Raw genomic sequence first — 17843 nt, forward strand, 5'->3', positions numbered from 1 at the left:
TCAAACAAGTTTTGCTGAAAAACTGAATATGGAACAAGCAAAGCTTAATACTAAACGATATATATATATATATATATATATATATATATATATATATATATATATATATATATATGTACATATATATAAGAATGAAATCCCACTTTTAAAAATACTAATTTACCAGATACCCTGAAAAATAGTTAGCAATTTGCTTTATAGAATGAATCTATTTTCAGATATTCTAACAGCAAATTCAGCTTCCATATAAAGCTCATTTTCATTCAAACTCTAGTCAGTTACAAGCTACAACACAATGTTTATAAAATGGAAATATTCCAGTTAACAAAGCTAGAAGCACAGCAGATAATAAAACAAATGCACATCTTTGCTTAATTCTCTTTAGTACGATCACCAAATTAAACATTAGTGGCTGTTTGTGTGCATGAGAAGAAGCTTATTAGACAGTCCACAGCCCATTGGCTTCAGCAAGAGTTCCAAATGAAAAGAGGGAGCCCTCGTATTTTTCCTGCTTATCTTTCACCATGTTTAGTTCATTCAAACATGAATATGGAAAAGAGAAAAATTAATTTGGCTGACTTTCTACTAGATTGTTATCATTTGATTTGGAGTCCAGAAAATGCACAGTGTCCATCTGGATGCTTTTGGTTTCATTTAAAGAGAACATTTAGATGATTAATAATACCTTTGCTTCTTATGTCATGACCAAAACTCGAAATTGTGCATGTTTTTTTGTGTGATTAAAATCTGGTGTAACTCTATTATTCAAATTTCTTTATCTCATTTTCAGTGTTTTGGCAAAATCTTTATAAAACCAAAATGTAGATGGAGTTATTTAAATGAATTAAACTCACTGTAAGATGCAGAGTAGGAGTGCCTGTTAAGTATGTGTGGGTGCTCAAATGAGCTGAAGGTTACAACTGGTGGAAGTGGAAGGTAAAAGAGCATCAAAACCAGACACCAGACCTGCTATTAATTTAAATATAATTGTACAACGCTCTCATTCATGCATACAACCACTCATTCTGCACTCATTTATCATTTAACAGGAATTTAATTCAACTGGAATTTTAAAAAAAGTTAAATTTACTCATGTGTGGATCAATTTCTATCACAGTGAGAGGAAATAGAAGCTCTATTCTATAGGCCCACTAATAATAATGATAACCTGGAATAGCTACAGATTCTACGAGACACTTTCATTAATATCCCTAATGCTCTGATATGATTTATTGAACTGTAGTCTATTACATTACAGCCTGAATGTCATATCTGATTTTTTCTTTTTTTCCTTTTGTCAGGAAGTTAGCCACACTTTCCCTCCACCTGTCAATCCTATTACAGGTTAATATTTATTCTGTACATTCATATACTGTATACCAATCATTAGTGTTTACAGACAGAAGAGAGCTAGTAGTTAGAGGCAGCTAGAGTTTAGCCAGTAGTGCCTGATCAAGGAAGACACATTGCAAAGCGCAGCATAGACAGAGTGGTAAGTGGGGTGAGGAAAACGCTAAATTTGCTGACACAATCAATTTCTGCTTTAAACAAATTAAAAGGAAAAAGCCAAGAAAGGGGGATTAAGCATAAAATTAACTTCATCCAAACAAGCCAAGTCTTAACTGCAAATAAATAAACAGGCGCAGACTGCAGAGGTAGACATAAGAAGATATAGATTTTAATATCTTTATAAACATTTTTGTACTGTTGTTCTTTGATGATAACTTACTGAACAATTTAATTATGGCAAAGAAAGAAAAAAGAATGATTAATAGACATACGGCAGAACAAGAAAGAGGTGAGGAATTGTGCATTAACAAATAAGAGGTTCTAAAAATATACCATGAAAAATAAACAAGTCACCAGAAAATAAAAAATGTAAATACTCCTCCTGACAGGAGGAGTGAGAAACCCTGTTATCATCATTGATGTCACTGATATTGTTTTGTTTTTTTTGTCATAGTAATACAGTAAATGATTAATATCAGCACTGTGAGAAGTCCTCCCATCTCCATTGTTACTGGTACAGTTCACATTACTGATATGGACACTGTCTTATCAGTACTTTTTTTTTTTTAGGCAGGCACAACAGCTCCAGCGGTACAGCATGTCCTGTAATAGTCCATCTCCAATCTGCGTTTTACTCCATCCTCTTGTTACTTCAGACGCGATTGTCTTGCTCTCTACATCCATGAACAATCGCATCAGTCACCGCATGATCCTAGTTTCGCCATGCTCCATTCAAATTGTTCTTTTTAAACACTTATTGATCGCAAGAGTCGTTTAATGTAAGCATACATTTTTTCTCCAGAGTTGTGTTGTGTCCCTTTGAAGGTAAGCGATTCCAAAAAAATGTGTTCCTCATATTCTCAATGAGGCAAGGATGTCCTCACTCAAGAGGGATCATTTAACACATCCTCACTGGGAAACAGAGAAGCCCCCATTTGACCCTTGACCTCAAAGGCTCCTGTGGGCCCTGCAGCGGGTATCCATTTCTAGGTCCTTTTCGTGTCTTAGGAAAAAATAAAATAAAATGAACAACATCTGACACAAGATATAGACAAACTCTTCATTATTCACAGCTTGATCTCCCAGAGACGCGCAGTGCTTTCCAAGCGAATGAAAACAGCGGATGGCAGTCCTTATCATCTTGAAACAATTAGCAGCTTAGTCTTCAGTTGCACAAAAATAGAGAAGTGGTGTAAACTAAGGTGTCAGAAAGAGTTGTGTAGAAATGTTAGGCAGAAGGTATAGTACCTGAAAAAAAACCCAGCATTATGTAGAGAGAAGTTTTTAGAATTAGTTACGGCTTCGTATTGTGTATGAGCTTACTGGTTGCACTTTTTATGGCCATAAAAACATCTGTGGCTATAGATTTTCACTTGGTAGTGAGAATGGCAAATCCCTGTGTTTCATATCGACTCACAATTTATTGCCATGCTTACACTTTACCTCTTTGTTTATGATAAACACATCGAATTGTTTGGACCTGTTGTTGGCGAAGGATGCAACAGAAAAACACATTTGTCAGATAGAATGAGAGTGAGATAAAACTTACACTGGAGGCTTTACAGGTTCATTGCCTTCGCATTTATACTCAAACATAAAGCTCAATGGGGCACTTGAAGACCTGTCTTATCCATTTCAGAGCCAACTAGCTAACAAGTTTTACCCTGCAAGCTCCACCGTATTCTTTGTTCTCTTTTCACCAAATTGTGGTTGTTAGAACTCCAGCTTACTTAAAAGGAAACTTAAAATGTATAAGACACAAATACGTACAGTGATTAAATCATATTGGTGTTGGCAGTGCAAGCTTGGTCTGCATTTACCTGTCATGTCACCTATCATTCTCAGTCTCTCCCATTTTTGTGCTGTGAGTTTTGCTCTTGTTGATGTTTGATGCTTTGATACCTGTTTCAGTTTGAACAGGTAAGCTCCCTACACTACGTTTACACATATAATCAATTCACACACATACATAAAAAGACACTCAGGCCTTTGTAGTGCAGGAGCAAGAGAGGATCTGAGGACTTATTTTTTGTGATTAGCATTGCCTAAACCCTCTGAAGGTCAGCGGAGAATGTAGTCAGTATTTGTCACTATCAAGGCCACAAAGAGGGCGTTGGCATGTAGTAAAGACTGGGATAAGGTTGCCCTATTGTTGGCTTGTTGAACCCCACTAGGGGGGCGAACAGTGGTCCGGGGAGTACACTTGTGCTTTCTTCTTGTGACTGTGCCATCTGGGGATGTGTGGTCATGTTTTCCCCCCTCTGTGAAATCTGGGGAGGAATCTTCTTTGTCTGCCATGACCTCCTTTGAATGGTGAACCTCGTTGTCACCTTTCCCTTTGCTCACCCTGTTACGAGGCTTTGTGCAGTTTCGAGAACGACCAGGTCTTGAGGGATGCACTATGTTGGTCTGCCCTCCGGAACCCAGTGCTACTCCACGATTCATAGATGGATTCACTGTCCCAGATAAATTGTTAGTCTGGGCCCTGGATTCTGAGCTTGGAACAGTTGGTGAACAGTTGGGGAAGTCCTCCTTTCGGAGCTCCTTGAGGTCTTTCCCAACCATATCAACTGGTGACTGGCACCCAACGGAAGATGTTGAACCTCTGAATCGTTTTAACCACTCCCATAATGACAGGGCCTTGCAGTCACATGACCAAGGATTGTCATTAAGACGTAGGTATTCCAGGGCAGGCAGCGTGTCTAGGCACTGTCCAGACAGCTCTATCAGGGAGTTGTTAAACAGGTAGAGGGTGGTGAGACGTTTTAGGTCATGGAAGGCCAAACGGTCAACCCACTCTATCTGGTTTTGGTGCAGAAGCAAACGGTCCAAGGCTCGCAGACCTCTGAAGGTGTTCTGGTTAAGGCTCCACAAACGGTTTCCATGCAGGAATAAGTGGCTCAGGTTGTGGAGATCCATAAATGTGTCATCCTGCAGGTACTTCAGGTGGTTATCCTGGAAAGACACATGGAAATAAAAATCTTTATGAAGAAGTTTCATCAATCTGTTTTCATCTTTTCAATTTCAAGTGTCTCAGAGAGTAAGCCCCCTGTTACTCAATTAGAGCATTCCTAACCCTACCAATGCAAGATTAGCTTGTCATTTAGTTGACTCATCAAAGTCTTGACATCGCATGATTACTCTGTGTGGGTTGTGTTTGAGTGCATTTATATAAAATGAACAGCATTAGTAGTCTTAGTGATAAAGAAATGAACACGTAAAAGACAAATTGTGTACAAAGTATACCTGCAAGTAGAGATACTGAAGATTTCTGAGACCTTGGAAAATGTTATTTGGAAGTGAACCGAGTCCACAACGGTACAAGTGAAGTGCGTTGAGCCGACTCAGCCCATGAAAAGTGTCTTCAGCCAAGGACCGCAAGTGGCGGTTATCTCCTAGATCCAGCTCCTCCAGCAATGTGAAGCCATGAAAGGTCGATGGCTCAATGTATGTGATATTGTTGGAGTAGATCCAGAGAGTGACGGTGTTGGCGCTGAAGTGTCCTCGTAGTAAGCGATGGATCTTGTTGTTCTGTAGGAAGATGCGCTCGCTGTCGGGAGGAATTCCATCAGGTACCGACAGGAAGTTGTGGGCTTGACAGGAGACGGTGCTGGGTGCCGTGTAGCAGATACAGTGACGGGGGCAGGACCAAGAAAACTCAAGCCCACAGAGAACCAGCAGGAACTCCAGTCCACAGCCTGCAGTTTGAACACACACACGTACAAAGAAACACAACAAAGAAAAATTAAATAACTGCAACTTGTGACTTAGAACCTCTGTATTTAGTTCAGTACTTAAAAAACTTAAATACTGCATATAAAACCATCAGCTTTGGGTGTAAACCATTACAAAGTAATGCAATACTGTAATCACATTATATTTTTCAGCAAGACAGTTAAGGTCCCATTTCGACCTTTAATATATCTGTAGAATAAATGGCTGGCAATCTACAACATATTGCTTGTCATATTTCATCGTGGACCAAAAGGCTGGTCGTTCAAACAGACAAAAATTGCTATCTCTATATCCACACCAGTTCTCTGGGTAAAAATTAGCATCATATTGAAGTTATACAACACAGGCAACGAAAAAATAACACAGAGTCTGTGATTTTTCCACTGTTTCATCATCTGTTTCTGTGCCAGTCAAAGACATGCGTAGCTCATCCTAAGTCCATTATGTGCTTTGTTTTAACACTGCGCTTACATCAGCTCTCTGATTTTTTCACTCGTGGCACTGAGTGTGTACGCATATGGACCTTCTCGCTCACAGTTTGCAGCCCAAATCAGATAAGTTTGTTTAGGCCCGCAATGAGGAGTCTATTAAAGACGGCAAACAATAACACCTGCTCCATTGAGTCACAAGATGCCTCAGTGAAACTGACTGAATCTCTGGTGCAACACTTCTCTGATTCGACACATATGCAGCTATTTCAGAAATGATGCTTTCCAATTCTCTCCCACCTTTGGGAGATATGCTATCAAGAGTCCACTCCCTTTGCTGAGTTCACTGGCACTTCTTTGTCAGGCTGTGATCAGTCACTTTGTGTTGTTAAATGGGGTGTGGAATGCTTATTTAAACTTGTAGTAAGCTACTCTGAGGCGCTTTCTGATCAGTGACATGATTCCTGCAATCCTTGAGATGGGAGATGTGACTTATCTGAGGTCTCATCTAAAATGAACACAACTCACAGCCTGTCATGAAGGTTCCATCTGAAAACCCCTGGCTGTCTTCTACCCAGTTTATTATTCACAGCATAGTGGAGCTGTGATTCACTGCCTCTAATCGATATGCCTCTGTTGCCTTTTAACTCACCCTATAATCCTGGGTCTTTTATGCTGGAAATTCAGGGGCAGAATTACTCTCTACCAAGAGAAGGGGCTATTTATCTGAATGTATTTTCTTGCCAAACTGTGGCTAAGCTGTGACATTCAGCGTCTGACTCCACTGACCTTTAACAGTAATTCTCTGTGTCTAGTTGCAGAGCCGAAGCATGGAGCGGTGTGTCACCTGAACACAAGTGTGCTCTCTCGGGCACGGATCTAATCCTATTTGTTAAGCCCTGCCACTGGGCAACAATGGAAATGCATGCATCCTCCTGAACCAGAAATGTGCTCACTAAATGAGGTGATTCTTCACAGTTGAACACAGTCAAAAAGGTTGAGTGTAAGAGCGTGTTTCTGTGTGCTGGTATACAGGTGAATATAATTTTAGAGACCGAGACATGCCGTGAGATAACTTCAACAAACCTAATCTTTTTTTAGACTTGTGATGTTACTGTCATGACCTGCATCAGGGCTACCGGATTTTTAACACAATCAATAACAAACAAGAGAACTGTTCCACTTATTTGTCACTCTGCAGGCTTTTTTTATACCTCAATTTTTTCTCTCTACTTTCCATTTCTGTGGCCATGTATCAAGCGTGGCACCCGCTGACTGAGTAAATAGGTGGAAATGTTTTGCATTACCATTGGGAACATAAAGGTTTGCTTTATTTATCAGACAAATAAGACAAGACACAGTAAATTCTCCAGCCACGCTTTCAGGAAAATTTGCATTATGCAGGAACAAGCGCAAACTTGAGATGCGGCCTTCTAATCATTTCATTTGGTATGGGTGTCACATTTTATTAGTAAATTGACCTTTACAGAAGACACATTTTGAGGAAGAACGCACACAATAAAACAAATGTCATCCTTCTAATGCTTTTATATTCCTTCTCAGATTAGATACTTATTTCACTAGGCTCGCTGCAGGAATTCATCCAAGGGATTCTATTTTTCATAAAACCGATCTTATCACTCAAATAACTATTTTCTGAGGCCTTAAACTATTTCCATTAACACCTTACTTCATGCATGTCTTCAGCTAAATTGTCTGAGCAGTCCAAAGACAGTGATAAGTCTGATACACAGGGAAAGCAAGGGGATGAGAATGTAGATGCTGCCTTGATAGGGAGACAATTTGAATCAGTAATCTGCTAATCATGTTGGACACATAAGGATGTGCCTCCTCGCCTCTCACTCTCCTCAGCTTGTCAGGACAAAGTAATAGATTCTTTACCCTGCCCAAAAACGAATGTTTCTTTATTTCTTTACCACTTTGCAGAAAAAGGTGCAATGTTTATTCCTCCCCTATGAATAAAATGTTTTAATGTCAGCCCAGATGAGGCTTTAAATTACATGAACATACTGTATAATGTGGATGCCCTTTTGATGGTGAAACAATCTGACATAATCTGTTCTCCATGCATATTTAGGTTCTGGGGAGCTCCAAACACCTTTTTCAGTGTTTCCAGTTACGCTCAGGGCATTTGTGCTTTGTTTTGCAGCCGCCGTAACGTGCATCTCCACTATTTCCACTGGAGACTTTAATACCTGCCAGCTCAGTGATCTCTACATGCATTGTACTTGCGCCACTAAACGCTACGTGAAATACAGATGGAAATATAATTGCACACAGGGACTGATTCACACAATGCCACATCACATAACACGTGTAGCCGGTTCAGCGACATGGCAGATCATGTCAGCATGACAAGCATAAAAGGCTGAATTACTCTTGCTTATAGAGATTTTCAATAGGGAGACTGGTTTTCAGCACAGAGGAACAAATAAGCATTATGTGGGAATGCTGACGTTAAATGTAAAAAAATTAGCGTTTATCATAACTGCATTGTGTGCTCACACAATACGCCTTTCAGCTCATATTGTATTATATAAATAGCTTTTGGGCATGACAGTGCATATATATGCCAATAGTGCCTATTGGAATTTGGCAGAAAAAAGGCGAAGCTCTGAAAGAGAGATAATGTGTTTTTGGAAAAGGAAAAAGCACAGCTATTTCTGGTAGGAGTCTGGCCTGTCTATTAACACTTCACTTTGCATCACAGGTCTTTCACCTTCCAATTTTCCCATAAAGTTTCCCACTGATGAGAAAGGGTATCCATAGCTCTTTACAGAGACAATCACTTTTGACCCCTTGACCATCGTCATCACCAAGTTCCTTTTTTTTTTTGAGGGTTAGAAATAGAAAAAGATAAATGAATGAATAAAACAGAATGGCAAGGGTCCCTTGCCAGACAATGAGAAGTGACTGTGTAGAATATCAATGAAACGTAGTTCACACTAGCTTTGCCCTCATGAATAACACATCTTTGCTAATAGGAGAGAAATAGTACGTCTGTAAAGCCGTGAGACTCTGCCCATCATTAGACTGGACAAACTCAATTTCCTGTGTCTCTCCAAAGACCCTGATAAGCTCCCTGGTGTTTTTGCCTCTACTATTGGCTGGTTCTAAATAATGTCTCAGCTCACTTAGCACTCAAAACATGTTTGCAATCATGGTCATGCATACAGTGGTCAATAATTATAAGTCAGTGCACTGGACTGTTGAATAAATGATCACATCTTCTTATATATGTGTGTGTGTTTTTCCTAGATGGTTTGACTTGCAAACATTAAACAATTTTAACAAGAGTCTTAAGACACAAGGCCGCAGTGAAACTTAACCTCTTTAAATTGTGTTTTTGCATTCAATCGTTTCTGTTCGTATTAACTTACATAAGCCTTTCATAGCAAGCAGAACGTCAGCTCCTGACATTTTCAGTGTGGGTCAGTGATTGCATATTTATTTTAATTAGCAAAGCTGGAACAAAAGCACACATGCAAGTATTTACTGTTCAAGGAAAAAGAAACAGCCGTAATGGCACAAAAATTATACTTTCACTCAAGCTCTTTCTCATTAGCATTTTTAAAGTATTTCTCTGTTGACTTGTTAAAAGCACTGATTACTGCCATTATTCTCTGACTGAACAGCAAACTCACACATGAACGCCCCTGCCAACAGCTGTGACCGACAACACTTGCCGGGGAATATTTGTTTTTTTTCTCTATTTTACAGTTGACTGCAAAATGTTATAGATTTTGTCTCATTTGCCATTTCCCGACCCCACTACAGGCAATATTGCCTCATAAGGTTGCATGACTATTCTTCTGGTGAATGAAATAAAAATGGGTGAGAACAGTGACAATGCTGCAGACCTTTTAGAAATGTAGCAGAATATAATTGGGTTTTTTTTTGCAGAAATACAGAGTATCGCCATGATATTCTTCTGGTGGAGAGGTATCAACAAACTGAGGTATCTTTTCCCGTGTGTGTGTGTGAGGAGAATATTAACTGCATAAGATTTTATGCAGGAAATCAATTAGTTTTTACCTTAATTCACCTCATCACTTCATATAATGAGACTTTAGGAGTGTCGAGATCTTCAGAAAATATTCAGAGGACTAAGTTAAATTCCACAAGTTGTTTTTCAGAGCAGCAGGGCTCTTGCTGTTGATTTACATTTGGTTGTTCTTTTCCATGTTTTATTCCTGTGATTTGTTCCATGCATATCAGCACAGTGTGTGCTGTGAAGCTGTAAGCTGTCAACAGTCTTCCACAGTGTGACCACTTCCTGCACATTAATTATAATTTGATCACTCTTCTGTCTGCTTGGCTTCTTTTCAAGGGACAGAATGGCTTCATGTTTCTGATTACATCCCTGCCAAGAGAGAAGAACAGTAAAAGTATAGAGAGCAGGTGAGAACTGAAGCCCAGTCACATAGCAGGCTGGCACAAGCTGCCAAGTTATGTCAGGGTTATACAGACCATTGTATTTCCCTCTTGACTGATATTTCTAACTTGCCAAGTGCTATATTATGGCTGTCTGGTATTGTTAACAGTACTGGCAGGTCAGTTGTGTGGCCCTTGATAGATCTATAAAACAATGACAGAGGCCTCTCTTACTTTTACTCCCTGCTGCAGACAGTTGCAACTGAGAATGTTGGTTAGATGCTACACAGCACACCAGCACATAAAAAAGGAGCAGACAAACCAGAGGGAAGTTAAACATAAAGTAGGCAGACATTGTACGAGTGGCAACAGGGTTTCTCAGTTCAGAGGTCCTAAAAATAACTCCTCTAAAGAAGCGACATCTTACAGCGCATGTATAGACTAACGGAAAAGATTTGTGGAGAGTGTTTGAGTATATAAAGTTTGTGTATTTCAAAGACGGAATTTGGAGATGCTGAAGAAGCCAGGCAAAGAGGAGCAAGGCTGATGGCTGAGCTATCCACAGATGTTTAATACCAACATGTTAATTAACTGACTTAAGAGTTAATTCCGCTTGGACTCTAAACAGCATCTGTACCTCCTGCTCTTTTACACTTCACACCTTCAGATTATTCTCTTAAATCCACTGATGCCATACATCATGCATGTATGCACAGCTGCAAATGCATACATACACTTATGCATGCATACAGCATGTACACACCATCCATGCATATTCTTACACAGGCACACTAGCCAAAAATCACGACTGTTGACAGCAACACTATCAGCCACCAACTACTTTCATTTATCATGACAGCACAAAGCAAAATGATTCAAATATATTGCACTCCCTGTGGCGATATTGCACTGCACTGCCCAAACTAAATTAATGGTTCTGCCAAACTTATATAAATCATCCAAAGCATATCCATATGTAGTTCACAAACTGTAGTTCTATTAAAGTGATAGCATTTATAACACAATTCCCGTTGGTGGAGTGGCTAATAATTATACTTTATATTGGCTCTCAGAGGTGTTTACAGCCTCTAACGCTACAAATGCAGAGAAATCTTTACAGTGTGATTCGCAGTATAAATGGATATGAATGGATATCTATACCTCTTCAGTCTTATTTCACAAGATACTGAAATTTTATTTCTGAATGAAAGTACAGCTGTACATATGCGATCCCAGAGAAGAAGACCTTTTTAATTAATTTGAAGCTTTCTTTACCATGTCTTCATAAACAATGATGTTAGCCAGTATAACCAAAAAACCCAAACCAAAAAATATTGCACCATTGCTTTTACTGTTAATAAGACAACAAAACTTTTCTTAATAACACACAGAGGTAATATGTGTAAATAAGCCAATTGCAATTTGTTTTTAGTAATAACAGAATGAATAATATAACAGCGCCTTGAGACAACTGTTGTTGTGATTTGGTGCTATATAAGTAAAATGTGCTGTGAACTGAATCAAATATTTTTGTTTACTTAAAGTAGTACTTCTTACCTTATGTTATTTTATCAGCTAAAACAGTCTTACAAAGCTCTGAGAAGTTTGGTATAATATAATGGATGATTAAAAGTAATACTAGATGAATGCCAGTGGGGAAGAGATTCATAACAATCAACAGCATTACTGGATTTGCATTTTCCAATCTCACATTGTTTTGTTTGTGTGTTCCTCAATTTAAAAATGACATTCTCATAAACTTCCGGACTGGATGCTATTTTTGATTTTGCCTCAGTGGGACCAATCTGGAAAAGCAGTTGCACTGGATGTTGTCTGGACATGCCCAAGAAGAGGGTCTTGAATGTGAGAACAGCCAAACTGAAATAATTGAAGGTTTTTTTTATTCTAGTTGATCTCCTCTCAAAACGTTTTGATCACACCTAACATTTTTCCTAAAGGCAAGCAAACAAACATAACCAAAGCATTAGCGGTGATACAGTGACGTTATGTACTTATGTTCCACAGGGAACTACACAAGCCCAGGAACGTCCGAGATCGAGAACCACATGTCAGTCTCCGATACAGATTTTGTACCTAAAAACGGAGCTACTCAAAAGAAAACAATACTTTGCAACATATGCAAGAAAACTATTCCTGCTAAAGGTGAAAACAACAAACTTGTTTCACTATTTGAGGATAATACACAGCACTGAGAACAACCAGACTATGAAGGTATTTGAGGAGATACTAACAGCTGATGATGTACAATCCAAAAGTAAATAAATTACTAACTTTGCTGGAGAAATAAGGAGGTTGATGCAAATTACTGAAGTAGTTACATGATAATAAAGGGGCACTTAGAGCACTGGGCACTAGTTAAAAACTTTGACCCAAAACACAACATGTATCATTTCTTAGTTTTATTATGTGACAAGATCGTGCAACTATTTTAAGTCACTTTTGTCCTCATTAAAGTAAAGTGTTAAGCAGTTATGTGTTTACTTAAAATTTCCACTGAAAACACAACCTTGGCTACTTTTGTTATTTGGCTTATGCTGTGTCACTGTATAAATGCTGTATCACTACAATTGCACTATAATGCTGCCGCTGGCAAATCGTGGCAGTAGATTCTCACTTTGAAAAGGGTAGTCCATCATCAATGACAGCAGCTGATTGGAAAAGAAGGGTGGAAAGCGCCCCTCATTTTGTTTGCACTAATCAATGCTGCAGGCTGCAAGCTGCAATCACTGATAAAACATTGTCATAAATATCATTATTGCAAATTTTCTTTCATTATCGCAAGTATATTTTGAGTTGGAAGAGTGGATCTAAATTAATTTAAATTATGATTTCTCTTTGATTAAACAAATAGATAAAATAGTTGGCTTTTTAAAAATAAATGCACCAAGCAATTGAAGCTTAGCATACACAGGCTCTATAACACTCCTTCCAGTTAATAATTCTTTGCAGAGTTTTTTGCTGACTTTATAGCTTCTAACAGCTGACTGGATGGATGTCAGTCAGCCTGGCTGGTCCAGTTGCTGTGTCTTGTTCAATCATGCGCATGTATGTCAGTGACAGAGTGCAGCATAGCCAATCATTGCATGTCTTTGTCAGAGTGACAACTCAGCTGTAGTGATACTGTGTGACAGTGAGCCGGCAGACGGAGAAGGAGCAAATGACAAAAGAGTCTCGAACAATAAGTTAATCTGCCGACTCCATCTAATTTAAGAAAGATGTAATTGGAGAAGTGGGAGGTTGTTTTTAAAGAGTGCCAGTGCACATGGGAAAACATGTCTACAGGACTTGCAGTTACTCTATGTACCGGAGGACTTGCTTACAAGCCTTGTGTCAGCAAGCATCTCCCCAATGAAGAAACTGAACAAGGCATTGAATCATTACCAGCTCCAGGGCTGATGCTCTTTAACTGACCCTGTGCTTTGATGTTTCTCTAGAAGGGGAATGCAAAGTATTGAAATTTCCCCGTGGAGTTAATAAATTAACACAGTGCTTAGAAAAGCAGAGTGGAATGACCAGTGTGGGCCAAAAGTAAAAGTGATTTCTTTCTCATTTTCAAATTCAAACAGCAACACAAAATATAAAAATCTATTATTTATAATCAGTCTAATAGCACGGTGATGTACCCTACAATTTGCCTCAATCTGATTGGAGTTTTACATCAAACTCCCCTTCATTTCACATACCTGTCAGCTGAAAGACTATAATCTTAGCACAGGTAACGTGAGTTTACTGGATGACTTAACAATGTCACACTAACAGGAATAATTTCGTGTTTACCGGACAAATATTCAGATTGTTTTTACCTATCAAATTGTCATTGTGTTGCTATTTATAAACAAATATCGAGACATTTTTCCCCAATTGTCAAGAACCTTTGTTCTACAATCAAGTCCTGAAAATTTCCTTCAGATTTTTTACATCAATTGTTGTGATTGATTGCACCATGCTGACACATGTAGAAATGACAATACCTCTCCTTTTATATTTTTGTATAGCCCATTCCAGCTACAGTACATGCCACTAAAAGCTTTTTTTTCTGATTAATGATTTAGAGTTGCATAGCTCTGCTTTGGAGTCATCAGGCCAGTATAGATCCATGTCTACAGACAACCGTGCCATTTTCTAGTTCACTAATCTCGACATCCTGGTAGCCCTTACATGTTTCTTTTAAAACAAACTGTAAGGCACCTTCCTGCTGCAGCAGCTGCCTTCTTGCATACAAACCTCATGCGCCCTAGATTCAACAGATCAATTATTCATAGCAGGTGAGAGTTTGGTGCTCCATGTACATAGAGGCACACGCACACACACACACACACACACACACACACACACCGAGTTTCATGAGTCTTAACTAACTAGCTAACAGCTTTAGATAGAAATAAAGTTAAAAAAAAAAAGCCTGCACAGGGAACAACAATTCAATGTGGTTCATATGTTCAAAAGATGACCAACAGATGCGAGGATGAAACACGGTGGAAGTCAGAGCTGAAAGACGATCTAGAGGCAGACGTGGTACGCAATACAAGCATGAGTGTACCGCACACTATATTAAGTGCTGTGTACACACAGTGTACAAATGAATGTGCAGGTGCTCACTCTCATGAAGTACATAAATTGATACAGGTCAACTGTGTTAGGTTTACAAATTAACACAAATGAACAAATGAGCAAGTAAGCAAATGAAAACTCCATTCAAATTCTGCATTTAGAGTGCCAAACGCTCTATGCGAGCGAGTTTAGAAAAGCAGCCTGTTTCAGAAGTTAGCGAATACAATTGTAAACACCCAAAATTCAGTAGAGAAAGCCAGTGCCTTGTAGCAGCAGAATGAAAGTCCTAAAAAGCTGCTTAAACCCTTGGTTTTCCTCAACATTTCACATATTTGTGGGTGTGACCATTAAAATACCAAAATCAGGACGCTGTCAAAGTCACCATCTAATTAAAAAAGCAAATGTAGAAAAGGACAAAAAAAAGAAAGAAACTGTTAAAAGGTAAGCCATAGCTTGTTCCTTCCACCCATAAGATAAATACACTCACTCGCCACTTCATTAAGTACTCCTACTCAACTGTTTATTAATGTGCATCAGCCCATCCCATTGCTGCAGCTTAATGCGTTTAAGCATGTAGAGATGGTCAAGGTGCCCTGTTTAAATTCAAGTACCAGAATGGGATAGCAAGAGGATTTTAGTTAATTTGACATGGTTGTTGGTGCCAAAGAGGCATGTCTGAGTTTTTCAGACCCTGCTGATGTATTTAGATTGTAACATACAGGCATCTCTAGGGTTTACAAAAAAAAAATGTCCAGTGAGCAGCAGTTCTTTGGGTGAAAATGTCTTCATGATGACCAGAAAGCTGATAAGAAGCTGATGCCCCAAACACTGAACGTTAAAGCAGATGTGCTACAGCACACTGGGTGCAGCTCCTGTCTGCTAAGAACAGGAAAGTGAGGCTACAACTGATATGGACTCAACAAAATTAGACAATGGAGCATTAGAAAAACATTGCCTGGACTGATAAATCTCACCTTCTGCTGCAGCATGTGGATCGTAGAAATTTGGAAATAAACAACATGAAAGCTTGGTCCATCCTGCTTTGTATCGATAATTCAGCCTGCTGTTGGTGTAATGGCGTGGGCAATATTTTTGTGGCACACTTTGGTCCCCGTAGTACCAACTGAGCGTCATTTAAACGCCACAGTCTATCTGAGTATTGTTACTGACCATGTCTATCTCTTTAGTGTGCTGCCAGCAGGATATGGTACCATGTCAGAAAGCTCAAAACAGCGTAACTAGTTTCTTGAACATGATTGTGAATTCTCTGTACACAAATGGCTTTTAGAGTCACCAGATTCCAATTAAAAAGAGCAGCTTTAGGATGTGGTAAAATGGGCAATTCACATCAATCTCAGGTTAATGTTTCCAGCATCTTGTTGGGTCTACGCCATGAAGGATTAAGTCAGTTCTGAAGGCAAAAGGGGTTCAACCGACTACTAAAACAATGGCTATGAATGTATATACCAAAACATTCACAAAAACTTGCAAAGAACGTCTGCACTGTAATAATTCACCTTGCTATTAATATACACTAAAATCCCCCGAATGTTTAATGTGCTTCGTAGGTGATACAATAGCAAAGAATAAGTCCTGAAACTACTGTATGTGTGTTGGGAACCTATGTTATAAATCACCAAAGATTCTTCAGAACCATTTTTGAAGCTAATTTCCATATATTTTAGCATGATTTGTTTTCCTTAGCTCTGAGCTGCTATTAGAATCGATCATCGCTGTGATTAAGGTGACTGCACACACTGTCACTGAAAAACAAAAAAGTACAAACTTTCAGCACATTTCATATCCTAGTGAGCAAAAACCAGGTAAAATATAAAATCTGTTTTACTTCCAATATAGACTCAATTGAACTATAATTAACAAAGTGTGCTCATACAGCAATGCAGTGCAAAAAAAGATGAGATGCAGTAATGGTACATTTCTAGCAAAAGTCTTCATTAAAACCAGTTGATTGGGGAAACCCTGTCATAATGCAAATGAGAGCCTGTGTTTGTGTTTATTGTTCTGAAAGGGCGGGGGAGCTTGGAACAGAATACAAAAGAGCCAAAGAAGAGGAGCGAGGGGAAGACGTGAAGTGGAGGACCTTGATCTTAAGAGAGTAATCCCTTTTCATTAAGTGTAGTTTTTCAAATCCTGAGAGCTTCACCATTGATCCTTGGGTAATGTCAATTCATTAATGTACTGGGCCTCTACAGGCCTTATCACCTTGAAGGCCCCCAACACTTTTCCCCAACAAACACACTCAGCATTTACTGTAACTTTTGATTCATGAGAGGGGAAAAAGACTTTGTTGAGTTCAGTTTTCATCGAATCACATTTAGACCCGTTTTTCTCCTGATTGGATTCTATCTTGGTCTTTCCACTTTTTTATTCAAACTGTTCTGTCTTCATTCAGTTCATCTTTGGTTTCATATAGTCTAGCTCCAGCTGAGCATGATAACTTATCATTTCATTCGCTCCATTCTCTGCAGCGTATTAGAGTTGCCCTTGAGTCACTTGTGTGTCTCCATTTAACAAATGCACACATACAGTACCTGTGCCTGTTTATGGATGCTTCACTCCTGAGAGACAGTTATAAAGTCCCTCCAGTCCTGAGTAAACAGTGACAGCTCATGAATGTTATCTCTTGCATTTTTATAAATGGATAGTTAATTACTGTTCCTCTTCACGACCTGTCTCTGCAATTATTTACTCCCCTCCTTGCTCATGCCATGTCCCCCTTGCTGTTTAATTGATTCTGTTGTTCTTTCCCAAAACTACAAAGCAGGAGGCTTTGCTGGATAAAACACAGCCACTGTCTAGTTATGATTAAAGAAAGCACGGTCTGGCTGTTAGAGATACTATAGCAGCTTATGGGATTTAGTGAGCCAGTTAAAAAAGGAAAAAAAAAAAAACACAACACCAAACCAAAGATTCACTTCAAAGTGTCCCATTGCCAAAACCCTAAAAAATATATAACACAATAATTCATTCTTGACTCCATATGCTTTGCCAGTTGCCTATGAAGTGAAATCTGAGGATCATGAAAAATCGCCTCGTCTTTTCAGAAAACATGCTGGTGTTTCATCATGTCAAGAGAGCTGCTGCTTTTGCCACAACTCTGCCATTTCAAGTTTCTGTTTTGCTTTCCTGCTCTCCATTGTAAACCTGAACCCTCTGGAGGCAAACCACACTCGGCTTTGTGAG

The 17843-nt window shown here is 39.0% G+C and overlaps 1 protein-coding gene and 1 long non-coding RNA gene across 2 annotated transcripts in view; one reads left to right on the top strand and one right to left on the bottom strand.

Annotated features, from left to right (window-relative positions):
• Nucleotides 1-1661: 1661 nt before the first annotated feature.
• The window catches only part of rtn4rl1b (reticulon 4 receptor-like 1b), a 152314-nt gene continuing 136132 nt past the window's right edge, over nt 1662-17843 (bottom strand). Inside the window, exons 2-3 of the mRNA XM_082503958.1 lie at nt 4756-5207; nt 1662-4464 (exon numbers count right to left, since the gene is read on the bottom strand). Of these exons, the coding sequence (XP_082360084.1) occupies nt 3571-4464; nt 4756-5207 (1346 nt within the window). The 3' untranslated portion in view covers nt 1662-3570. The remainder of the gene's footprint in view (nt 4465-4755; nt 5208-17843) is intronic.
• On the top strand, nt 6582-10094 carry LOC309687027. Its single transcript, XR_014270607.1, has 3 exons — nt 6582-6636; nt 9597-9651; nt 10024-10094. It is a non-coding gene; the product is annotated as an uncharacterized lncRNA (long non-coding RNA).

The sequence above is a fragment of the Aulonocara stuartgranti genome (genome assembly GCF_965226115.1).
Source record: "Aulonocara stuartgranti genome assembly, chromosome: 14".
In the NCBI taxonomy this organism is placed as follows: Eukaryota; Metazoa; Chordata; class Actinopteri; order Cichliformes; family Cichlidae; genus Aulonocara; species Aulonocara stuartgranti.